Source organism: Macaca thibetana, chromosome 2, assembly GCF_024542745.1.
Source record: "Macaca thibetana thibetana isolate TM-01 chromosome 2, ASM2454274v1, whole genome shotgun sequence".
Taxonomy (NCBI): Eukaryota; Metazoa; Chordata; class Mammalia; order Primates; family Cercopithecidae; genus Macaca; species Macaca thibetana.
The window spans coordinates 93,607,248-93,632,247 of record NC_065579.1 but is presented as its reverse complement, the minus strand read 5'-3'; the positions used below and the strand labels follow the sequence as shown (position 1 = coordinate 93,632,247).

Here is a 25,000-nt window from a genome sequence, read left to right as displayed (position 1 = left end):
CACTCCTTTGATATTGTTCCTAATATCCAGGCGGGGAGAGGATGATATTCCTCCCTATATTGGAGAGGGTGTACACCCGTCTATGATACTGCTCGTAATGTCTAGAGGGGGAGATGATATTACTCACAAAATCTTAAACAGGCTGTGTGTCCATCGTGGATCCTAATATCCAGGCAGAGATATTACACCTCAAGTCGCGGGGAGTGTCTACCCTGACTGTCACATTGTTTCCTATACCTAGTGAGGAGAGGATGATTTGGCGACCAATATCCAGGAAGTTAACACGCCCCCTGTGATATGGTTCCTAATATCCACGTTGGCAGAGGATGATAATACTGTCAATATGAAAGGGGTTGTCCAACTCGCCTGAGATATTTTTTCTACTATCCAGAAGAAGAGAGAATGATAATACTCCCAATAGTGCTGGGTGTGTCTTCCGCCATGTGACATTGTTCTCAACAGCTAAAGAAAGAGAAGATAATAACATGCATTGTACTGCAGGGGGTAAAAAAAAACAGTGATACTTGGCTATTGGGCGCCACCTCGCAGGGGGGTGAGCCACCCCCCGCGAGGTGGGGACCCAATAGCCCCCCCCTCGCCCCCCCTTGGCTATTGGGCGCCACCTCGCAGGGGGGTGAGCCACCCCCCGCGAGGTGGGGACCAATAGCCACCCCCTCTCCCCCCCTTGGCTATTGGGCGCCACCTCGCAGGGGGGTGAGCCACCCCCCGCGAGGTGGGGACCAATAGCCACCCCCTCTCCCCCCCTTGGCTATTGGGCGCCACCTCGCAGGGGGGTGAGCCACCCCCCGCGAGGTGGGGACCAATAGCCCCCCCCCTCTCCCCCCCCTTGGCTATTGGGCGCCACCTCGCAGGGGGGTGAGCCACCCCCCTGCGAGGTGGGGACCAATAGCCACCCCCTCTCCCCCCTTGGCTATTGGGCGCCACCTCGCAGGGGGGTGAGCCACCCCCCGCGAGGTGGGGACCAATAGCCCCCCCCCACCCCCCCCTTGGCTATTGGGCGCCACCTCGCAGGGGGGTGAGCCACCCCCCGCGAGGTGGGGACCAATAGCCACCCCCCCCTCCCCCCCCCCTTGGCTATTGGGCGCCACCTCGCAGGGGGGTGAGCCACCCCCCCCGCGAGGTGGGGACCAATAGCCCCCTTGGCCCCCCCTCTCCCCCCCTTGGCTATTGGGCGCCACCTCGCAGGGGGGTGAGCCACCCCCCGCGAGGTGGGGACCAATAGCCACCCCCCCCTCCCCCCCTTGGCTATTGGGCGCCACCTCGCAGGGGGGTGAGCCACCCCCCGCGAGGTGGGGACCAATAGCCACCCCCCCCCCCCCCCCCCTTGGCTATTGGGCGCCACCTCGCAGGGGGGTGAGCCAGCCCCCCCGCGAGGTGGGGACCAATAGCCACCCCCCCCCCCCCCCCCCCCTTGGCTATTGGGCGCCACCTCGCAGGGGGGTGAGCCACCCCCCGCGAGGTGGGGACCAATAGCCACCCCCTCTCCCCCCCCTTGGCTATTGGGCGCCACCTCGCAGGGGGGTGAGCCACCCCCCGCGAGGTGGGGACCAATAGCCCCCCCCCCCCCCTCCCCCCCCTTGGCTATTGGGCGCCCACCTCGCAGGGGGGTGAGCCACCCCCCCGCGAGGTGGGGACCAATAGCCACCCCCCCCCTCCCCCCCCTTGGCTATTGGGCGCCACCTCGCAGGGGGGTGAGCCCCCCCCCCGCGAGGTGGGGACCAATAGCCCCCCCCCCCCCCCCCTTGGCTATTGGGCGCCACCTCGCAGGGGGGTGAGCCACCCCCCGCGAGGTGGGGACCAATAGCCACCCCCTCTCCCCGCCTTGGCTATTGGGCGCCACCTCGCAGGGGGGTGAGCCACCCCCCGCGAGGTGGGGACCAATAGCCACCCCCCTCCCCCCCCCCCTTGGCTATCGCCCCCCTCGCAGGGGGGTGAGCCCCCCCCCCCCGCGAGGTGGGGACCCAATAGCCACCCCCCCCCCCCCCCCCCTTGGCTATTGGGCGCCACCTCGCAGGGGGGTGAGCCCCCCCCCCGCGAGGTGGGGACCAATAGCCACCCCCTCTCCCCCCCCTTGGCTATTGGGCGCCACCTCGCAGGGGGGTGAGCCACCCCCCGCGAGGTGGGGACCAATAGCCACCCCCCCCCCCCCCCCCCCCTTGGCTTTGGGGCGCCACCCCGCAGGGGGGTGAGCCACCCCCCCGCGAGGTGGGGACCAATAGCCACCCCCCTCTCCCCCCCTTGGCTATTGGGCGCCCCCCCTCGCAGGGGGGTGAGCCACCCCCCCCGCGAGGTGGGGACCAATAGCCACCCCCTCCCCCCCCCTTGGCTATTGGGGCCCCCCCTCGCAGGGGGGTGAGCCACCCCCCGCGAGGTGGGGACCAATAGCCACCCCCGCCCCCCCCCCCCCCTTGGCTGGCTGGGCCGCCCTCGCAGGGGGGTGAGCCACCCCCCGCGAGGTGGGGACCAATAGCCACCCCCCCTCTGCCGCCCTTGGCTATTGGGGGCCCCCTCGCAGGGGGGTGAGCCCCCCCCGCGAGGTGGGGACCAATAGCCCCCCCCCCCCCCCCCCCCCTTGGCTATTGGGCGCCCCCCCTCGCAGGGGGGTGAGCCACCCCCCCCCCGCGAGGTGGGGACCAATAGCCCCCCCCCCCCTCCCCCCCCCCCTTGGCTATTGGGCGCCACCCCTCGCAGGGGGGTGAGCCACCCCCCCCCCGCCAGGTCCCCCCCAATAGCCCCCCCCCCCCCCCCCCCCCCCCCCTCGGCTATGGGGCGCCACCTCGCAGGGGGGTGAGCCACCCCCCGCGAGGTGGGGACCAATAGCCACCCCCCCTCCCCCCCCCTTGGCTATTGGGCGCCACCTCGCAGGGGGGTGAGCCACCCCCCCGCGAGGTGGGGACCAATAGCCCCCCCCCCCCTCCCCCCCCCCCCTGGCTATTGGGCGCCACCTCGCAGGGGACCCCCCCCCCCCCCCCCCGCGAGGTGGGGACCAATAGCCCCCCCCCCCCCCCCCCCCTTGGCTATTGGGCGCCACCCCTCGCAGGGGGGTGAGCCACCCCCCGCGAGGTGGGGACCAATAGCCCCCCCCTCTCCCCCCCTTGGCTATTGGGCGCCACCCTCGCAGGGGGGTGAGCCCCCCCCCCCCCGCGAGGTGGGGACCAATAGCCCCCCCCCCCCTCCCCCCCCCTTGGCTATTGGGCGCCACCTCGCAGGGGGGTGAGCCACCCCCCGCGAGGTGGGGACCAATAGCCCCCCCCCCCCCCCCCCCCTTGGCTATTGGGCGCCACCTCGCCCCCCCCCCCCCCCCCCCCCCCCCGCGAGGTGGGGACCAATAGCCCCCCCCCCCCCCCCCTTGGCTATTGGGCGCCACCTCGGGGGGGGGGGTGAGCCCCCCCCCCGCGAGGTGGGGACCAACCCCCCCCCCCCCCCCTCCCCCCCTTGGCTATTGGGCGCCACCCTCGCAGGGGGGTGAGCCCACCCCCCGCGAGGTGGGGACCAATAGCCCCCCCCCCCCCCCCCCCCCTTGGCTATTGGGCGCCACCTCGCAGGGGGGTGAGCCCCCCCCCCCCGCGAGGTGGGGACCAATAGCCCCCCCCCCCCCCCCCCCCTTGGCTATTGGGCGCCCCCCTCGCAGGGGGGTGCCCCCCCCCCCGCGAGGTGGGGACCAATAGCCACCCCCCCCCCCCCCCCCCCCTTGGCTATTGGGCGCCACCTCGCAGGGGGGTGAGCCCCCCCCCCGCGAGGTGGGGACCAATAGCCCCCCCCCCTCCCCCCCCCCTTGGCTATTGGGCGCCACCTCGCAGGGGGGTGAGCCCCCCCCCCCGCGAGGTGGGGACCAATAGCCACCCCCCTCTCCCCCCCTTGGCTTTTGGGCGCCCCCCCGCAGGGGGGTGAGCCCCCCCCCGCGAGGTGGGGACCAATAGCCCCCCCCCCCCCCCCCCTCCCCCCCCCTTGGCTATTGGGCGCCACCCGCAGGGGGGTGAGCCCCCCCCCCCGCGAGGTGGGGACCAATAGCCACCCCCCCCTCTCCCCCCCTTGGCTATTGGGCGCCACCTCGCAGGGGGGTGAGCCCCCCCCCGCGAGGTGGGGACCAATAGCCCCCCCCCCCCCCCCCCCCCCTTGGCTATTGGGCGCCACCTCGCAGGGGGGTGAGCCCCCCCCCCGCGAGGTGGGGACCAATAGCCAGCCCCCCCTCCCCCCCCCTTGGCTATTGGGCGCCACCTCGCAGGGGGGTGAGCCCCCCCCCCGCCCCCCCCCCCAATAGCCCCCCCCTCCCCCCCCTTGGCTATTGGGCGCCCCCCCCCTCGCAGGGGGGTGAGCCACCCCCCCCGCGAGGTGGGGACCAATAGCCCCCCCCCCCCCCCCCCCCCCCCCTTGGCTATTGGGCGCCCCCCCCCTCGCAGGGGGGTGAGCCCCCCCCCCCGCGAGGTGGGGACCAATAGCCCCCCCTCCCCCCCCCTTGGCTATTGGGCGCCACCTCGCAGGGGGGTGCCCCCACCCCCCGCGAGGTGGGGACCAATAGCCACCCCCCCCCCCCCCCTTGGCTATTGGGCGCCACCTCGCAGGGGGGTGAGCCCCCCCCCCCGCGAGGTGGGGACCAATAGCCCCCCCCCCCCCCCCCCCCTTGGCTATTGGGCGCCACCTCGCAGGGGGGTGAGCCCCCCCCCCCGCGAGGTGGGGACCAATAGCCCCCCCCCCCCCCCCCCCTTGGCTATTGGGCGCCACCCCGCAGGGGGGTGAGCCACCCCCCCGCGAGGTGGGGACCAATAGCCCCCCCCCCTCTCCCCCCCTTGGCTATTGGGCCCCGCCACCTCGCAGGGGGGTGAGCCCCCCCCCCCCGCGAGGTGGGGACCAATAGCCCCCCCCCCCCCCCTCCCCCCCTTGGCTATTGGGCGCCACCTCGCAGGGGGGTGAGCCCCCCCCCGCGAGGTGGGGACCAATAGCCCCCCCCCCCCCCTCCCCCCCTTGGCTATGGGCGCCACCCACCTCGCAGGGGGGTGAGCCCCCCCCCCGCGAGGTGGGGACCAATAGCCCCCCCCCCCCCCCCCCCCTTGGCTATTGGGCGCCCCTCGCAGGGGGGTGAGCCCCCCCCGCGAGGTGGGGACCAATACCCACCCCCCCCCCCCCCCCCCCCTTGGCTATTGGGCCCCCCCTCCAGGGGGGGTGAGCCCCCCCCGCGAGGTGGGGACCAATAGCCCCCCCCCCCCCCCCCCCCCTTGGCTATTGGGCGCCACCTCGCAGGGGGGGGTGAGCCCCCCCCGCGAGGTGGGGACCAATAGCCCCCCCCCCCTCCCCCCCCCTTGGCTATTGGGCGCCACCTCGCAGGGGGGTGAGCCACCCCCCGCGAGGTGGGGACCAATAGCCCCCCCCCCCCCCCCCCCCCCCTTGGCTATTGGGCGCCACCTCGCAGGGGGGTGAGCCCCCCCCCCCCCCCCCCGAGGTCCCCCCAATAGCCCCCCCCCCCCCCCCCCTAGCCACCCCCCCCCCCCCCCTATTGGGCGCCACCTCGCAGGGGGGTGAGCCCCCCCCCGCGAGGTGGGGACCAATAGCCCCCCCCCCCCCCCCCTTGGCTATTGGGCGCCACCTCGCAGGGGGGTGAGCCCCCCCCGCGAGGTGGGGACCAATAGCCCCCCCCCCCTCCCCCCCTTGGCTATTGGGCGCCACCTCGCAGGGGGGTGAGCCCCCCCCCCCGCGAGGTGGGGACCAATAGCCCCCCCCCCCCCCCCTCTCCCCCCCTTGGCTATTGGGCGCCACCTCGCAGGGGGGTGAGCCACCCCCCGCGAGGTGGGGACCAATAGCCCCCCCCCCCCCCCCCTTGGCTATTGGGCGCCCCCCCCTTGGCCCCCCCCGCCACCTCGCAGGGGGGGGTGAGCCACCCCCCCGCGAGGTGGGGACCAATAGCCCCCCCCCCTCTCCCCGCCTTGGCTATTGGGCGCCACCTCGCAGGGGGGTGAGCCCCCCCCGCGAGGTGGGGCCCAAAAGCCCCCCCCCCCCCCCCCCCCCTTGGCTATTGGGGGCCCCCTCGCAGGGGGGTGAGCCACCCCCCGCGAGGTGGGGACCAATAGCCACCCCCTCTCCCCCCCTTGGCTATTGGGCGCCACCTCGCAGGGGGGTGAGCCCCCCCCCCGCGAGGTGGGGACCCAATAGCCCCCCCCTCCCCCCCCCTTGGCTATTGGGCGCCACCTCGCAGGGGGGTGAGCCACCCCCCGCGAGGTGGGGACCAATAGCCACCCCCCCCCCCCCCCCCCCCCCCCCTTGGCTATTGGGCGCCACCTCGCAGGGGGGGTGAGCCACCCCCCCCCCGCGAGGTGGGGACCAATAGCCACCCCCCCTCCCCCCCCCTTGGCTATTGGGCGCCACCTCGGGGGGGGGGTGCCCCCCCCCGCGAGGTGGGGACCAAGAGCCACCCCCCCCCCCCCCCTTGGCTATTGGGCGCCACCTCGCAGGGGGGTGAGCCACCCCCCGCGAGGTGGGGACCAATAGCCACCCCCTCTCCCCCCCTTGGCTATTGGGCGCCACCTCGCAGGGGGGTGAGCCCCCCCCCCGCGAGGTGGGGACCAAGAGCCCCCCCCCCCTCCCCCCCCTTGGCTATTGGGCGCCACCTCGCAGGGGGGTGAGCCCCCCCCCCGCGAGGTGGGGACCAAGAGCCAGCCCCTCTCCCGCCCTTGGCTATTGGGGGCCCCCTCGCAGGGGGGTGAGCCACCCCCCGCGAGGTGGGGACCAATAGCCACCCCCCCCCCCCCCCCTTGGCCCTTGGGGGGCGCCACCTCGCAGGGGGGTGAGCCACCCCCCGCGAGGTGGGGACCAATAGCCACCCCCCTCTCCCCCCCTTGGCTATTGGGCGCCACCTCGCAGGGGGGTGAGCCCCCCCCCGCGAGGTGGGGACCAATAGCCACCCCCTCCCCCCCCCTTGGCTATTGGGCGCCACCTCGCAGGGGGGTGAGCCCCCCCCGCGAGGTGGGGACCCCCCCCAGCCCCCCCTCTCCCCCCCTTGGCTATTGGGCGCCACCTCGCAGGGGGGTGAGCCCCCCCCCCCCCGCGAGGTGGGGACCAATAGCCACCCCCTCCCCCCCTTGGCTATTGGGCGCCACCTCGCAGGGGGGGAGCCCCCCTCGCAGGGGGGGTGAGCCACCCCCCCGCCCCCCCCCCCCCCAATAGCCCCCCCCCCCAATAGCCCCCCCCTCTCCCCCCCTTGGCTATTGGGCGCCACCTCGCAGGGGGGTGAGCCCCCCCCCCGCGAGGTGGGGACCAATAGCCACCCCCCCCTCCCCCCCTTGGCTATTGGGCGCCACCTCGCAGGGGGGTGGGCCACCCCCCGCGAGGTGGGGACCAAGAGCCCCCCCCTCTCCCCGCCTTGGCTATTGGGCGCCACCTCGCAGGGGGGTGAGCCACCCCCCGCGAGGTGGGGACCAATAGCCCCCCCCCCCTCTCCCCCCCCTTGGCTATTGGGCGCCACCTCGCAGGGGGGGTGAGCCCCCCCCCGCGAGGTGGGGACCAATAGCCACCCCCCCCTCCCCCCCCTTGGCTAGGGGGGGAGCCACCTCGCAGGGGGGTGACCCCCCCCCCCCGCGAGGTGGGGACCAATAGCCCCCCCCCCCCTCTCCCCCCCTTGGCTATTGGGCGCCACCTCGCAGGGGGGTGAGCCACCCCCCGCGAGGTGGGGACCAATAGCCCACCCCCCCTCTCCCCCCCTTGGCTATTGGGCGCCACCTCGCAGGGGGGTGAGCCCCCCCCCGCGAGGTGGGGACCAATAGCCACCCCCTCTCCCCCCCTTGGCTATTGGGCGCCACCTCGCAGGGGGGTGAGCCACCCCCCGCGAGGTGGGGACCAATAGCCACCCCCTCTCCCCCCCCTTGGCTATTGGGCGCCACCTCGCAGGGGGGTGAGCCACCCCCCGCGAGGTGGGGACCAATAGCCCCCCCCCCCTCTCCCCCCCTTGGCTATTGGGCGCCACCTCGCAGGGGGGTGAGCCACCCCCCCGCGAGGTGGGGACCAATAGCCACCCCCTCCCCCCCCCCCTTGGCTATTGGGGCCACCTCGCAGGGGGGTGAGCCACCCCCCGCGAGGTGGGGACCAATAGCCACCCCCTCTCCCCCGCTTGGCTATTGGGCGCCACCTCGCAGGGGGGGTGAGCCACCCCCCGCGGGGTGGGGACCAATAGCCCCCCCCCCTCTCCCCCCCTTGGCTATTGGGCGCCACCTCGCAGGGGGGTGAGCCAGCCCCCCCCCGCGAGGTGGGGACCAATAGCCACCCCCTCCCCCCCCCTTGGCTATTGGGCGCCACCTCGCAGGGGGGTGAGCCACCCCCCCCGCGAGGTGGGGACCAATGGCCGCCCCCTCTCGCCCCCCTTGGCTATTGGGCGCCACCTCGCAGGGGGGTGAGCCACCCCCCGCGAGGTGGGGACCAATAGCCCCCCCCCCCTCTCCCCCCCTTGGCTATTGGGCGCCACCGCGCAGGGGGGTGAGCCCCCCCCCGCGAGGTGGGGACCAATAGCCACCCCCACTCCCCCCCTTGGCTATTGGGAGCCCCCTCGCAGGGGGGTGAGCCACCCCCCGCGAGGTGGGGACCAATAGCCCCCCCCCCTCTCCCCCCCCTTGGCTATTGGGAGCCACCTCGCAGGGGGGTGAGCCACCCCCCCCGCGAGGTGGGGACCAATAGCCACCCCCCCCCCCCCCCCTCGCCCCCCCTTGGCTAGGGGGGGGCCGCCTCCCCCCCCCCTCGCAGGGGGGTGAGCCAGCCCCCCCGCGAGGTGGGGACCAATAGCCACCCCCCCCCCCTCTCCCCGCCTTGGCTATTGGGCGCCACCTCGCAGGGGGGTGAGCCACCCCCCCCGCGAGGTGGGGACCAATAGCCCCCCCCCCTCTCCCCGCCTTGGCTATTGGGCGCCACCTCGCAGGGGGGTGAGCCACCCCCCGCGAGGTGGGGACCAATAGCCACCCCCTCTCCCCCCCTTGGCTATTGGGCGCCACCTCGCAGGGGGGTGAGCCACCCCCCGCGAGGTGGGGACCAATAGCCACCCCCTCTCCCCCCCTTGGCTATTGGGAGCCACCTCGCAGGGGGGTGAGCCACCCCCCGCGAGGTGGGGACCAATAGCCACCCCCCCCTCTCCCCGCCTTGGCTATTGGGCGCCACCTCGCCGGGGGGTGAGCCCCCCCCCCCCGCGAGGTGGGGACCAATAGCCCCCCCCTCTCCCCCCCTTGGCTATTGGGCGCCACCTCGCAGGGGGGTGAGCCACCCCCCCGCGAGGTGGGGACCAATAGCCACCCCCTCTCCCCCCCCCTTGGCTATTGGGCGCCACCTCGCAGGGGGGTGAGCCACCCCCCGCGAGGTGGGGACCAATAGCCACCCCCCCTCTCCCCCCCTTGGCTATTGGGCGCCACCTCGCAGGGGGGTGAGCCACCCCCCCGCGAGGTGGGGACCAATAGCCACCCCCCCCCTCTCCCCCCCTTGGCTATTGGGCGCCACCTCGCAGGGGGGTGAGCCACCCCCCCCCGCGAGGTGGGGACCAATAGCCACCCCCCTCTCCCCCCCTTGGCTATTGGGCGCCACCTCGCAGGGGGGTGAGCCACCCCCCGCGAGGTGGGGACCAATAGCCACCCCCCTCTCCCCCCCTTGGCTATGGGCGCCACCTCGCAGGGGGGTGAGCCCCCCCCCCGCGAGGTGGGGACCAATAGCCACCCCCCCCCCCTCTCCCCCCCTTGGCTATTGGGAGCCACCTCGCAGGGGGGTGAGCCACCCCCCGCGAGGTGGGGACCAATAGCCACCCCCTCTCCCCCCCTTGGCTATTGGGAGCCACCTCGCAGGGGGGTGAGCCACCCCCCGCGAGGTGGGGACCAATAGCCACCCCCCTCCCCCCCCCCCCCCTTGGCTATTGGGAGCCACCTCGCAGGGGGGTGAGCCCCCCCCCCGCGAGGTGGGGACCAATAGCCACCCCCCCTCTCCCCCCCTTGGCTATTGGGCGCCACCTCGCAGGGGGGTGAGCCACCCCCCCCGCGAGGTGGGGACCAATAGCCCCCCCTCTCCCCCCCTTGGCTATTGGGCGCCACCTCGCAGGGGGGTGAGCCACCCCCCGCGAGGTGGGGACCAATAGCCACCCCCTCTCCCCCCCCTTGGCTATTGGGCGCACCACCTCGCAGGGGGGTGAGCCCCCCCCGCGAGGTGGGGACCAATAGCCACCCCCCTCTCCCCCCCTTGGCTATTGGGCGCCACCTCGCAGGGGGGTGAGCCACCCCCCGCGAGGTGGGGACCAATAGCCCCCCCCCCCCCCCCCCCCCCCTTGGCTATTGGGCGCCACCTCGCAGGGGGGTGAGCCACCCCCCGCGAGGTGGGGACCAATAGCCACCCCCTCTCCCCCCCTTGGCTATTGGGAGCCACCTCGCAGGGGGGTGAGCCACCCCCCGCGAGGTGGGGACCAATAGCCACCCCCCCTCTCCCCCCCTTGGCTATTGGGAGCCACCTCGCAGGGGGGTGAGCCACCCCCCCGCGAGGTGGGGACCAATAGCCACCCCCCTCTCCCCCCCTTGGCTATTGGGCGCCACCTCGCAGGGGGGTGAGCCACCCCCCGCGAGGTGGGGACCAAGAGCCACCCCCTCTCCCCGCCTTGGCTATTGGGCGCCACCTCGCAGGGGGGTGAGCCACCCCCCGCGAGGTGGGGACCAAGAGCCACCCCCTCTCCCCCCGCCTTGGCTATTGGGAGCCACCTCGCAGGGGGGTGAGCCACCCCCCGCGAGGTGGGGACCAATAGCCACCCCCCCCCCTCTCCCCCCCTTGGCTATTGGGAGCCACCTCGCAGGGGGGTGAGCCACCCCCCGCGAGGTGGGGACCAATAGCCACCCCCTCTCCCCCCCTTGGCTATTGGGAGCCACCTCGCAGGGGGGTGAGCCACCCCCCGCGAGGTGGGGACCAATAGCCACCCCCTCTCCCCCCCTTGGCTATTGGGAGCCACCTCGCAGGGGGGTGAGCCACCCCCCGCGAGGTGGGGACCAATAGCCCCCCCCTCTCCCCCCCTTGGCTATTGGGAGCCACCTCGCAGGGGGGTGAGCCACCCCCCGCGAGGTGGGGACCAATAGCCACCCCCTCTCCCCCCCTTGGCTATTGGGAGCCACCTCGCAGGGGGGTGAGCCACCCCCCGCGAGGTGGGGACCAATAGCCACCCCCCTCTCCCCCCCTTGGCTATTGGGAGCCACCTCGCAGGGGGGTGAGCCACCCCCCGCGAGGTGGGGACCAATAGCCACCCCCTCTCCCCCCCTTGGCTATTGGGAGCCACCTCGCAGGGGGGTGAGCCACCCCCCCCGCGGGGGTGAGCCACCCCCGCGAGGTGGGGACCAATAGCCCCCCCCTCTCCCCCCCTTGGCTATTGGGAGCCACCTCGCAGGGGGGTGAGCCACCCCCCGCGCGGTGGGGACCAATAGCCACCCCCCTCTCCCCCCCTTGGCTATTGGGAGCCACCTCGCAGGGGGGTGAGCCCCCCCGCGCGCGGTGGGGACCAATAGCCACCCCCCTCTCCCCCCCTTGGCTATTGGGAGCCACCTCGCAGGGGGGTGAGCCACCCCCCCGCGCGGTGGGGACCAATAGCCACCCCCTCTCCCCCCCTTGGCTATTGGGAGCCACCTCGCAGGGGGGTGAGCCACCCCCCCGCGCGGTGGGGACCAATAGCCACCCCCCCTCCCCCCCCTTGGCTATTGGGAGCCACCTCGCAGGGGGGTGAGCCACCCCCCCGCGAGGTGGGGACCAATAGCCACCCCCTCTCCCCCCCTTGGCTATTGGGAGCCACCTCGCAGGGGGGTGAGCCACCCCCCGCGCGGTGGGGACCAATAGCCACCCCCTCTAGCCCCCCCCCCCTTGGCTATTGGGAGCCACCTCGCAGGGGGGTGAGCCACCCCCCGCGCGGTGGGGACCAATAGCCACCCCCTCTCCCCCCCTTGGCTATTGGGAGCCACCTCGCAGGGGGGTGAGCCACCCCCCGCGCGGTGGGGACCAATAGCCACCCCCTCTCCCCCCCTTGGCTATTGGGAGCCACCTCGCAGGGGGGTGAGCCACCCCCCGCGCGGTGGGTGTGAACCTGGGAGAATGTGGCAGGACTACAGGAAAGAGAACCCATTTCAACAGAGGAGCGGCTGGATCCAGATGTGGCTTCACAAAAAACAAAGAGCAAGAGTGGAAATACAGACTCTTCCAAGCGTTTGGAAGAGGCACCGACGCATTTGTTTGCCTGGTCTAGCCCTCGAGTCATCCAATATGTGAATGGGGCACACTCACGTTCCAGAGCTTTTGTGGTCTTGGGGTCACGGTAGGGCAGGGGGCTTCAGGAGAGAACACTGGCAGCTGTCCACAGCATTATGGCCCACACCAAGCCTCCTGATGGCTACTTCACTTCCATGAATATTTAGTTCTTTTCCATCTACAATGTTTAGAACCCCTTCCTCTGGCCCACAGAGGGCTGATGCCAGCCCACCACTCTGTCTTGCAAAATCAATGCCATTGGGCATAAGGGACTGGCAGTGGAAACCAGGTGAAGCTCTGCCAGCCTCCTGCCATGATGGCCAAGTGGCACAGAGTGCCTATCCTCATGCAGAGCAGTTACTGTTGTCTACAGAGGACAGCACAATGTACTACTCAGGTCTGCGTGGGTACCACCTCGTTCCTTTGCAGATGAGGAGAATGGGAAGCTGTCTGAGGTCTCACCGAGAGACCAGGCTGAGTTCAACTGCAGTGCTGGCTCTGGCACTGTCGAGCTCTTGGTGCTGACGCCACACAGCTCGCCTCTTTGTATGATCTCTAATGAAATAAACACATCTCTCTCCTCTTTATGGTTTCTAAATTTTTAGCCCATAGGAAAGCCTAATTAGCCAATGGAGTTCATGTACTAATTAAAGTGGAAATGAGGCCCTTGGAGCTAAGGTAGAGTGTCACCACCACATTCTAGGAGGGAAGGAGCACAGCACTGGGAGTCCAGAACCCAGAGGCCTGACTTGCTCATGAATTGATTGTGTGACATGCATCACAACTTTTCTGGACCTCAGTATCAAGGTTTAAAAAAAGAATAGGCATGTGTATTTAATCAAATGTTGTAAATTGGGAGTTCACAGATGTGTTTTAGTTAATCTGCTTTAAATTAGCTTTAATTAGTAGTCGAAATTGAGATACTTCATGTAAAAAATCTGCATTCTCAGCTGTCTTTGAGAAAGCACACGATCTGACATCAGAGGGCCAGCCTCTCCTGTGTCTCCAATCCGCTGCAGCTGCAGATGCTGTTGCCCTGTCTCTCAGAGCCTGGCCCCACTCCACACCCACCCCTGCACCCATTCCCTCTGCCACCACAGTGGTATCTCTGGCCTGAATATTTACCTGATCTGCTGACCTTGCAGGCATTTAGTTGCAGCCCTTAGTCATTCTGTAAGGTTCCTTTCACTTTTAGAACGTAATGATTCTAAAATTTGGTCCAGCTGCCAGTCTAGAAAATATATCTTTTCCATAATACTTTAAATCGGGAGCGTTTTGAGCTAATGTGGGTGTAGCAAGCCCTGACCCAATGCTTTTCTTTATTTTTCCATTTGCTCAAAGCAGATTATCCTTGGTTACCATGGTGATTACCATCCCTTAATGATACGCTGCTATCGCACAGGGAATATAATTTTCTTTTGGTGCAGTGGAGGCAGTGGGGGAACAGTAGTAGGTATAAAAGCTTTCTCGCCTGCTCTATCTCTCAGGTGTTTCTCAGTCACCACAAAGGACAAGTCAGGCTGCTGATCAGTCTCTCTAGACAAGCCAACATGAGAACTGCTGTCAGGATTTAAATATCTTCCCTGGCTCTCAGTGCACATGTGCGAACCCAGATAAAGGCTATTTTCAACCTCTGCAAAGCATTCTGCATCAAGTCTCATGGGACTTAATTAAAATAATCAGTTTGCACAGTCAAAGCTTTCATCTCTAACTTTTCACACAAAATGAGCATCCCTTGTGCAAAGAGGCCTGCTCACACGTCCTCAGAGTGAGTGACACTTTTCACTGCATGCTTTTCCTCCTGGTTGGGATCCCACGGTCTGCACCTGGCCCTTTCTGACTGAACTGTGGTCAGGGGAAGGCAATCCATTACCCGTAGCCCTGCCCAGATCTTGTAGGCCTCACTTCTGGGGTGTGTGAAATCTGACCATGTCCAGGGAGATGGGAGAAGATGTGTTCTCCCTAATTCACAAAACCCTCCAGCATCAAGGGGCTTAGCCCTGGAATCTCACTTTGTGAGGCAGATTGGATCTGCTCAAGGCACCCAGCTCAAAAGGGCTCTGAAGTCCCTCAGTTTGGAGATCCAGTTTTACATCAAGGCTGAATAGAAAACCAGGTGAATGGATGTAATTGAACTTTAAGAGATGAGTTGATACGAGAGTCACCTCTACAGGACTTTCCCCTCTCTTTCCTTCTTCCCTGCCACTTCAAATTCCCATACAGTTAAAATTTGGTTAAAATAAATAACTGAAAAGATAGGTGAGAAAGCTAGTGGAATCTAGGTGATAGGCATCCAGAGCTGTGCATTGTAAAGTTATTTCGCCTTGTCTATACATTTGAAATTTTCATAAATGTTAGAAAATTGACTAAAGCAGAGTTCATACGTGAGAGACCCACAAACCATGTAAAGCCCACAGACACAATTTACTTGGCCACTCAGGGATATTTTCTATTAAATCATTTGCAGACATTTAAAAAAGAAGAGATCGCACATAAAAATCTGGACTTCAGTTTCTGTAGACAAATCAGGAGCTCTCACAGCATTGGCCCCACATTCTTGCATGGAAACAGTTGACTGGAGCTGGGTGGCAGCTGTTCCCTTTCGATAGGGCACATCCTCTCCTCTTGGATGCAGAACCCACAGGATATACATTCTTCACTTATGTTACTTGTATGGGCCAGTTTCTCAGGTAATGACATTAATCCAGAGCAACCTCAAAAAGGGGAAAACGTCATAAAAAAGCACATGCAGTTATGCGGGAAAATGCAGTCCTGCACTTTGGTTTTGTGTAGTCAGGTGGCAAGGCCTCCTCTTCCCTTCTACTCCAGCCTCCTGAGATGCTGCTCAGTGCCCCACCACAAGGCTAAGTAAGCAGAGCAGCTCATAAACTACTCTGGGTATGACTGCGTGTACAGGAAAGTCTTGCTTGAGACTAGCTGAGCCAGGCTTCATTTACTACAGAATGCTTGCCCTCTGACTAAAATGCCTTAGTGCAAGAGATAGACCAAGTCTCTTGTCAAATTGTCACCATCATTGTTTATCATAAAGCTTCATTGTTTGGTGCCAGGCAAAAAAGAGAACCACACAGAACTCAGGTGTCCTGGAGCCTAAATTTGATCTGTGCATATCACAACAGGAAATTCGACCTCTTTTGTTTTTCTTTTCTGGCCTAAAGGAGGTTTGTGGGTTGAAATACTTTCTCAAAGGAAAATGGGTACTGGCCACAGGGTTCAGTGTTTCCAAAATGTTGCCTCTGCCTTTTCCTTGCAGGGATCCACACTCTAAAGGATGCTGGGCCTCTGAGCTCTGTTCTGGGCTGAGAGGTCCTAGGGAAGGAGCCATGTCTACCAAATTTGCTATCTTAATAGTTGGAACAGTGTGAGTGCTGTCAGGAGCAGAATACATCCTCGGTGATAACAGAGAAGGTGAACTTGAGTCCCTTTGCCCTTTGGACTCTTCCTCCACTGCTTTCTATCGAGCTTAGAATACAATTCATCTCCTTCCTTGGCCAACCAGTCCTTACGTGGTCTGAACCCCGATGGTCTTCCAGCCTCATTTTATCCCACCTTTCCCTCCCCTTACCATGCTCTGGCTACACTGGCTTCTTTCTATTCTGAAACATCCAAAGCTTGTCCCTACCCAGTGCTGCTGCACTTGCTGTGCCCTCTGCCTGGACCACTCTTCCCCCAGGCCTTGGTCTGGCTGGCTCCTTCTCATCCAGGCTTCAGGTCATGCGCCAGCTTTTCTAAGGCCTTTCCTGACGCTGTTCTCTTCCCCTCATGCCCAATTTCTATTACATTATGGTGTTATTTTTCATTGAAATTATTACCTAAAATTATTTTCATTTACTTGGTTAGTATCTGTCTCCTCTACTTCAGTGTAGGCTCCACAAAAGGAAGGACCTTGTCTCTTGTTCACCAGAGAATCCCCACTGCCTGAAATAAACATTTAATCAACGAATGTCCACACCCAGAGGGGGAGGGAATTCTAACAGTTGTGAGGCTGCTGGTGTTCCTTCCAGTGAACGCTGTGAAAAAGTCAAGTCTATATACATTTAATGCTCCCCTAATTTGGATCTGCTTTTAAGAATGGCCTTTGGCCGTTTGTTATATCTGGATGCTAATATTAAAATAAAACTGGTAAAGAAGGCTGAGATGTGATGGTTCCATATATCTCCTTAAATATTATGGTTTTGTAAAATGACTTTGATTGGTGACACAAAAGGCAAGGTTGCCACCTAGTGTTTAGATGTGTAGATCTGTGCCACTAGCAATACCTTTTAAAAAACTGTGTGTCTATAGAAAGCCGCACTTCCACAGCCCGCTGTAGTATAGACCAGAATTTACCAATGAAGCACAATTCACCACAAAGTATCTCTTAAGAGACTCCAAATGGATACTTTCCATTCTCGTGGGCTTTTGCCAAAAGTTGAGCTACTGTCTTTCTTAGCCGCTCAAGAAATCTGAAACAATCAAGAGAGCTGTCTAGTTGAGTTTCACCAGATAGCACATTCTCCAGACTGTTTTCTTAAATATCACCTTCCTTTCCCAGGCAAAGTAAGCTGATTATAAAATAAGTAAAACCAATGTTAAAGAAAATAGCAACCCACCATCTCAACTGTTTTCCTCCTGGCTACATAGGAATTTATCCTTAAAGTTCAGGAACACATAAACCATTCAGAATCTTAAGTGGATGCAACCAAGCACAAGATTTCCCTGCAATGAAAAATCTTGGTAGCTTTAGGTGAGTATTTTTCATTCCTGAGCCATGCTGCAGACTGGTGAGACAAAGGAAAGTGGTAAAAAGTGGCTGAATGAGGGTGGCACCAGGAGAAACCATTTAATAAAGAGCCTGGGTTATTGGCTCCTACAATATCACTCTAAGAAACTAGGTTATTAGAAATGATGGAAAATGGGTGGTAAGGTGAGCTGGTGGCTGGGAATAACCATGGCAACAAAACTATCCATTTTCTTATTTCGCTTTCCTTGAGACTAGAAATAGATCAAGTGTAGGTCACTGCAAACAAGTCCAGTGATGGTTTACCTCTCCTGCAACAGCTTTTGCTGGCCTTTTTTGTGGGCATGTGAACAAATGCTATCCTACTTTTGAAAAAAATGTCATATATCTTTTGTCCCAACCACCTAGTTTGTGTCCTGTATATTGTGTGAATATAGTGTTCTATTTTTACTTTAAAATATGTTTTTTAAGAGTAAATAAGAAATAGTTGGGGAATTACAAAGCCAGACGTAGAATGCTTTTTGGAGACCACCTACTCAATGCAGGAATTTTTTTTTTTTTTGTCATCCTGAGAGATGGGCTCTATTTTAAGCACTTCTTGATGTCCCCCCAGAACGCCAATGCCTAGCAGGACCATCCACCCCTGTCCTGGACCCAAAAGCCCAGACTGCCTGCCTGTCTGATACTGGACATTGAGGCCTGTGGTCCAGGAGACTGCCTGCCTGTGCTGGCATGTGGTCCAGGAGGTCAGGTGGTGTGTCCCTGGGTTCCAGACTTTGGTGGTCCCTTGGGAGCTGAGCATCCTCTGGGCAGGAGGAGGGCCCCCGCGGTCCACTGTTTGCGTTGGCCCCTGGGGGTGTGCCCCCACCCCAGCTTCTCAGCCCACACGTACCTACTGGCTTGTGAGACCCGGTTGACCAAACTTGGTGTCCTATTTTTATTTTGGCCTTTTTCTTAGTGTGTGTTTTCTTTAACTACTGCTGTGTAGATCTTCTATTGGAGTTTTAGGTAGAGAATCTTGCCCACCCAGAGGGCCTCCACCCCAGAGACCCTCCACTTCGGCTCCCCCATCGGCTGGTCCTGCCTGTGCTCTGCTTGGTGTGAATGTTGAGTGTGATGGAACCACACGGCTCCTTGACCCTGCATCTCCTTACTTCTTGTTGCTGAGGCCAGTTCTGTTCTCTCTTTCAATAATGTTATCCTCTACCCCCTGGTTATTAGGAATAACATCATAGAGGGGTGTACACTTTCTTCGATGTTGGGACTAATATCCTCTCCCCGCCGGATATCAGGAACAAATCTATTAATTATTAATATTAATAAATATAATAAAAATTAATAATAATCATCGATATTAATAATCATAATAAAGATAGTAAAAATTAATACTGGTTAAAATGTTAACGATTAGTATTAATAATTAATAGTAATATCACTATTAATAATTAATGATATCAGCAATTAATATTGCTTAAGTCAATAGTAAGAGATGTTGGTAATAAAATAATGATTAATATTAAGAACTAATAATATTGTTAAATGACATTAATATTAATAATTAATTTTAAGTGTGCATAATCATGTATGTAAAATAATTATCCATAATTAATAATGGTATCCTATTAATAGTGTCATTGATAATTATTAAAATCAATCATTGATGTTTAATAATTAATCATATTATTACTCCTAATACCGCAAGGGGTGTACACTTACCTATGATGTCGTTCCTAATATTCAGGGACGGACAGCATGATATTAGTTTTAATATCGTAGTAGGTGTACACTCACGCTGTGACACCGATCCTAATATCTAGGGTGATACAGTATGACATGACTCCCAACATAGCAACGAATGGACAGCCACCTGGTGATATTGCTCCTAATATTCACGGAAGAAGCATATGATATCACTCCCAATATCGCAGGGAGTGTACAACTCTTCTCGGATATTGTTGCTGGTATCCGGAGGGGGAGAGGATGATAATAATTCCAGTATCGCAGGCTGTGTTCAACCGCCCTGTGATATTGTTATTAACATCCTGGAAGGGAGAGGATGATATGACTCCCCATAGAGCAGGAGGCGTACACCCAGCCTGGGATATTGTTCTTAATATCCATGGAGTGGAGAGGCTGATATTACTCCCAATATGGCAGGGGTGAACATTCACCCTGTGATATTCTTCTTAACATCTCAAGGCCGAGAGGTTCATATTACTCCCAGTATCGCAGACACTGTACATCCCCGTGTGATACTCTTCCTGATATCCGGAAGGGGAGAAGATGGTATTAATCCCCATATCGCAGGAGGTGAACACCCACTCTGTGATATCTTTCCTAATTTGCAGGGGGAGAGAGGATAATTTCATTCCCAATATTGCAAAAGATGTACACGCTCACCCCGTGATATTGTCCTTAATATTCCAAGGCACAGAACATGATGTTACACCCAATATCACAGAAAGTGTACACCCCCCAGTGATGTTGTTCCCATGACCCGGGAGGGAAGAGGATGATACTATTTTCAATATCGCCGGGGGTGTACACGCCACCGGTGATACTGTTCATAATTTCCACCTGGGAGAGGATGATATTACTCAGAATATCGCAGGGGTTATAAACACTACTTTGATTTTGCTACTAATAGCCAGGCAGACAGAGGATGATATTCCTCCCTATATTGGAGAGGGTGTACACCCGTCTTTGATACTGTTCGTGATGTCTAGAGGAGGACATGACATTACACACAAAATCTTAAAAACGCTGTGGGTCCATCGTGGATTCTAATATCCAGGCAGAGATATTACACCTCAAGTCGCGGGGAGTGTCTACCGCGGCTGTCACATTGTTTCCTATACCCAGTGAGGAGAGGATGACTTCGCGACGAATATCCAGGAAGCCAAAACGCCCCCTGTGATATGGTTCCAAATACCCACCTTGGAAGAGGATGATACTACCTTCAATAAAAGGGGTTGTCCAACTCGCCGGACATATTTTTTCAACTATCCAGAAGAAGAGAAAAGGATACTACTCCCAATCGCAGGGGGGTGTGTCTTCCCCATGTGATATTGTTCTCAACAGCTAACCCCCTCTCCCCCCCTTGTACATGAGCCACACTCGCAGGGGGTGAAACGCAATTGACTATGGGAGCCACCGCAGGGGGGTGAGCCACCCCCCGCGAGGTGGGGACCAATAGCCACCCCCTCTCCCCCCCCTTGGCTATTGGGAGCCACCTCGCAGGGGGGTGAGCCACCCCCCGCGAGGTGGGGACCAATAGCCACCCCCCCTCTCCCCCCCTTGGCTATTGGGAGCCACCTCGCAGGGGGGTGAGCCACCCCCCTGCGAGGTGGGGACCAATAGCCACCCCCCTCCCCCCCCCACCTCGCCACCCCCCCCCCCTCTCCCCCCCTTGGCTATGAGCCACCTCGCAGGGGGGTGAGCCACCCCCCGCGAGGTGGGGACCAATAGCCACCCCCCCCCCCCCCCCCTTGGCTATTGGGAGCCACCTCGCAGGGGGGTGAGCCACCCCCCGCGAGGTGGGGACCCCCCCCCCCCCCTCCCCCCCCTGGCTATTGGGAGCCACCTCGCAGGGGGGTGAGCCACCCCCCGCGAGGTGGGGACCAATAGCCCCCCCCTCTCCCCCCCTTGGCTATTGGGAGCCACCTCGCAGGGGGGTGAGCCCCCCCCCGCGAGGTGGGGACCAATAGCCCCCCCCCCCCCCCCCTCCCCCCCCTTGGCTATTGGGAGCCACCTCGCAGGGGGGTGAGCCCCCCCCCCCCCCCCGCGAGGTGGGGACCAATAGCCCCCACCCCCCCCCCCCCTTGGCTATTGGGAGCCCTCGCTCCCCCCCTTGGCTATTGGGAGCCACCTCGCAGGGGGGTGAGCCACCCCCCGCGAGGTGGGGACCAATAGCCCCCCCCCCCCCCTCCCCCCCCCCTATTGGGAGCCCACCTCGCAGGGGGGTGAGCCCCCCCCCGCGAGGTGGGGACCAATAGCCCCCCCCCCCCCCCCCTATTGGGGCCCCCCCCCCCCCGCAGGGGGGACCCCCCCCCCCCCTTGGCCCCCCCACCTCGCAGGGGGGTGAGCCCCCCCCCCGCGAGGTGGGGACCAATAGCCCCCCCCCTCCCCCCCCTTGGCTATTGGGAGCCACCTCGCAGGGGGGTGAGCCCCCCCCCGCGAGGTGGGGACCAATAGCCCCCCCCCCCCCCCCTTGGCTATTGGGAGCCACCTCGCAGGGGGGGTGAGCCCCCCCCCCCGCGAGGTGGGGACCAATAGCCCCCCCCCCCCCCCCCCCCCCCTTGGCTATTGGGAGCCCCCCTCGCAGGGGGGTGAGCCCCCCCCCCCCGCCCCCCCCCGTGGGGGGGGACCCCCCCCCCCCCCCCCCCCCCCCCCCCTTGGCTACTGGGAGCCACCTCGCAGGGGGGTGAGCCACCCCCCCGCGAGGTGGGGACCAATAGCCCCCCCCCCCCCCCCCCCCTTGGCTATTGGGAGCCACCTCGCAGGGGGGTGAGCCACCCCCCGCGAGGTGGGGACCAATAGCCACCCCCCCTCCCCCCCCCTTGGCTATTGGGAGCCACCTCGCAGGGGGGTGAGCCACCCCCCGCGAGGTGGGGACCAATAGCCCCCCCCCCCCCTCCCCCCCCTTGGCTATTGGGAGCCACCTCGCAGGGGGGTGAGCCACCCCCCCGCGAGGTGGGGTGGGGACCCCCCCCCCCCCCACCCCCCCCCCCCCCCCCCCTTGGCTATTGGGGAGCCCCCCTCGCAGGGGGGTGAGCCCCCCCCCCGCGAGGTGGGGACCAATAGCCACCCCCCCCCCCTCCCCCCCTTGGCTATTGGGAGCCACCTCGCAGGGGGGTGAGCCCCCCCCCGCGAGGTGGGGACCAATAGCCCCCCCCCCCCCCCCCCCTTGGCTATTGGGAGCCACCTCGCAGGGGGGTGAGCCCCCCCCGCGAGGTGGGGACCAATAGCCCCCCCCCCCTCCCCCCCTTGGCTATTGGGAGCCACCTCGCAGGGGGGTGAGCCCCCCCCCCGCGAGGTGGGGACCAATAGCCCCCCCCCCCCCCCCCCCCCCCTTGGCTATTGGGAGCCACCTCGCAGGGGGGTGAGCCACCCCCCGCGAGGTGGGGACCAATAGCCACCCCCCCCCCCCCCCCCCCCTTGGCTATTGGGAGCCCCTCGCAGGGGGGTGAGCCCCCCCCCGCGAGGTGGGGACCCCCCCCCCCCCCCCCCCCCTCCCCCCCCTTGGCTATTGGGAGCCACCTCGCAGGGGGGTGAGCCCCCCCCCCGCGAGGGGGGGACCAATAGCCCCCCCCCCCCCCCCCCTTGGCTATTGGGAGCCACCTCGCAGGGGGGTGAGCCACCCCCCGCGAGGTGGGGACCAATAGCCCCCCCCCCCCTCCCCCCCTTGGCTATTGGGAGCCAGCCCCCCTCGCAGGGGGGTGAGCCCCCCCCCGCGAGGTGGGGACCAATAGCCCCCCCCCTCTCCCCCCCTTGGCATTGGGAGCCACCTCGCAGGGGGGTGAGCCCCCCCCCCGCGAGGTGGGGACCAATAGCCCCCCCCCTCCCCCCCCCTTGGCTATTGGGAGCCACCTCGCAGGGGGGTGAGCCCCCCCCCGCGAGGTGGGGACCAATAGCCCCCCCCCCCCCCCCCTTGGCTATTGGGAGCCACCTCGCAGGGGGGTGAGCCACCCCCCGCGAGGTGGGGACCAATAGCCCCCCCCCCCTCCCCCCCCCCTTGGCTATTGGGAGCCACCTCGCAGGGGGGTGAGCCCCCCCCCGCGAGGTGGGGACCAATAGCCCCCCCCCCCCCCCCCCCTTGGCTATTGGGAGCCCCCCTCGCAGGGGGGTGAGCCCCCCCGCAGGGGGGTGATAGCCCCCCCCCCCCCCCGAGGCCCCCCCCAATCGCCCCCCCCCCCCTCCCCCCCCTTGGCTATTGGGAGCCACCTCGCAGGGGGGTGAGCCCCCCCCCGCGAGGTGGGGACCCCCCCCCCCCCCCCCCCCCCCTCTCCCCCCCCCCCCCCCTTGGCTATTGGGAGCCACCTCGCAGGGGGGGGTGAGCCCCCCCCCGCGAGGTGGGGACCAATAGCCCCCCCCGCCCCCCCCCTTGGCTATTGGGAGCCACCTCGCAGGGGGGTGAGCCCCCCCCCGAGGTGGGGACCAATAGCCACCCCCCCCCCCCCCCAATGGCCCCCCCCAGGGGGTGAGCCCCCCCCCCGAGGTGGGGACCCCCCCTCCCCCCCTTGGCTATTGGGAGCCACCTCGCAGGGGGGTGAGCCCCCCCCCGCGAGGTGGGGACCCCCCCCCCCCCCCCCCCCCCCCTTGGCTATTGGGAGCCACCTCGCAGGGGGGTGAGCCACCCCCCGCGAGGTGGGGACCAATAGCCCCCCCCCCCCCCCCCCCCCCCCCCCCCCCCCCTTGGCTATTGGGAGCCACCTCGCAGGGGGGTGAGCCACCCCCCGCGAGGTGGGGACCAATAGCCCCCCCCCCCCCCCCCCCCCCCCCTTGGCTATTGGGAGCCACCTCGCAGGGGGGTGAGCCACCCCCCGCGAGGTGGGGACCAATACCCCCCCCCCCCCCCCCCCTTGGCTATTGGGAGCCACCTCGCAGGGGGGTGAGCCACCCCCCGCGAGGTGGGGACCAATAGCCCCCCCCCCCTCCCCCCCCTTGGCTATTGGGAGCCACCTCGCAGGGGGGTGAGCCCCCCCCCGCGAGGTGGGGACCAATAGCCCCCCCCCCCCCCCCTATTGGCCCCCCCCCCCCCCCCCCCTTGGGAGCCCCCCCCCCCCCCGCCCCCAATAGCCCCCCCCCCCCCCCTTGGCTATGGGGGGACCTCGCCCCCCCCCCCCCCCCCCCCAATAGCCCCCCCCCCCCCCCCTTGGCTATTGGGAGCCACCTCGCAGGGGGGTGAGCCCCCCCCGCGAGGTGGGGACCCCCCCCCCCCCCCCCCCCCCCCCCCTTGGCTATTGGGAGCCACCTCGCAGGGGGGTGAGACCCCCCCCCCGCGAGGTGGGGACCAATAGCCAATAGCCCCCCCCTCCCCCCCCTTGGCTATTGGGAGCCACCTCGCAGGGGGAGCCCCCCCCCCGCGAGGTGGGGGACCAATAATAGCCCCCCCCCCCCCCCCCCCCCCCCCCCCTTGGCTATTGGGAGCCCCCCCCCCCGCCCCCCCCCCCCCCCCCCCCCGCGAGGTGGGGACCAATAGCCCCCCCCGCCCCCCCCCTTGGCTATTGGGAGCCACCTCGCAGGGGGGTGAGCCCCCCCCCCGCGAGGTGGGGACCAATAGCCACCCCCACTCCCCCCCCCGTGGCTATTGGGAGCCACCTCGCAGGGGGGTGAGCCCCCCCCCGCGAGGTGGGGACCAATAGCCCCCCCCCCCCCCCCCCCCCCCTCCCCCCCCCCCCCTTGGGGGCTATTGGGAGCCACCCCCCGCAGGGGGGGGGTGAGCCCCCCCCCCGAGGTGGGGACCCCCCCCCCCCCCCCCCCCCCCCCCCCCCTTGGCTATTGGGAGCCCCCTCGCAGGGGGGTGAGCCACCCCCCGCGAGGTGGGGACCAATAGCCCCCCCTCTCCCCCCCTTGGCTATTGGGAGCCCCCTCGCAGGGGGGTGAGCCACCCCCCGCGAGGTGGGGACCAATAGCCACCCCCCCCCCCCCCCCCTTGGCTATTGGGAGCCACCTCGCAGGGGGGTGAGCCACCCCCCCCGAGGTGGGGACCAATAGCCCCCCCCCCCCCCCCCCCCCCCCCCCCCCCCCCCCCTTGGCTATTGGGAGCCACCTCGGGGGGGGTGAGCCACCCCCCGCGAGGTGGGGACCAAGCACCCCCCCCTCTCCCCCCCTTGGCTATTGGGAGCCACCTCGCAGGGGGGTGAGCCACCCCCCCCGCGAGGTGGGGACCAAGCCCCCCCCCCCCTCCCCCCCCCTTGGCTATTGGGAGCCACCTCGCAGGGGGGTGAGCCACCCCCCGCGAGGTGGGGACCAATAGCCACCCCCCCCCCTCCCCCCCCCTTGGCTATTGGGAGCCACCTC

At 65.2% G+C, this 25,000-nt stretch overlaps 1 protein-coding gene across 1 annotated transcript in view; it reads right to left on the bottom strand.

The window, feature by feature from the left end:
- The window catches only part of LOC126948962 (zinc finger protein 669-like), a 25,230-nt gene extending 10,337 nt beyond the window's left edge, over positions 1–14,893 (bottom strand). The window contains exon 1 of the mRNA XM_050781386.1: positions 14,780–14,893. Within this exon, the coding sequence (XP_050637343.1) occupies positions 14,780–14,893 (114 nt within the window). The remainder of the gene's footprint in view (positions 1–14,779) is intronic.
- Positions 14,894–25,000: the final 10,107 nt, after the last annotated feature.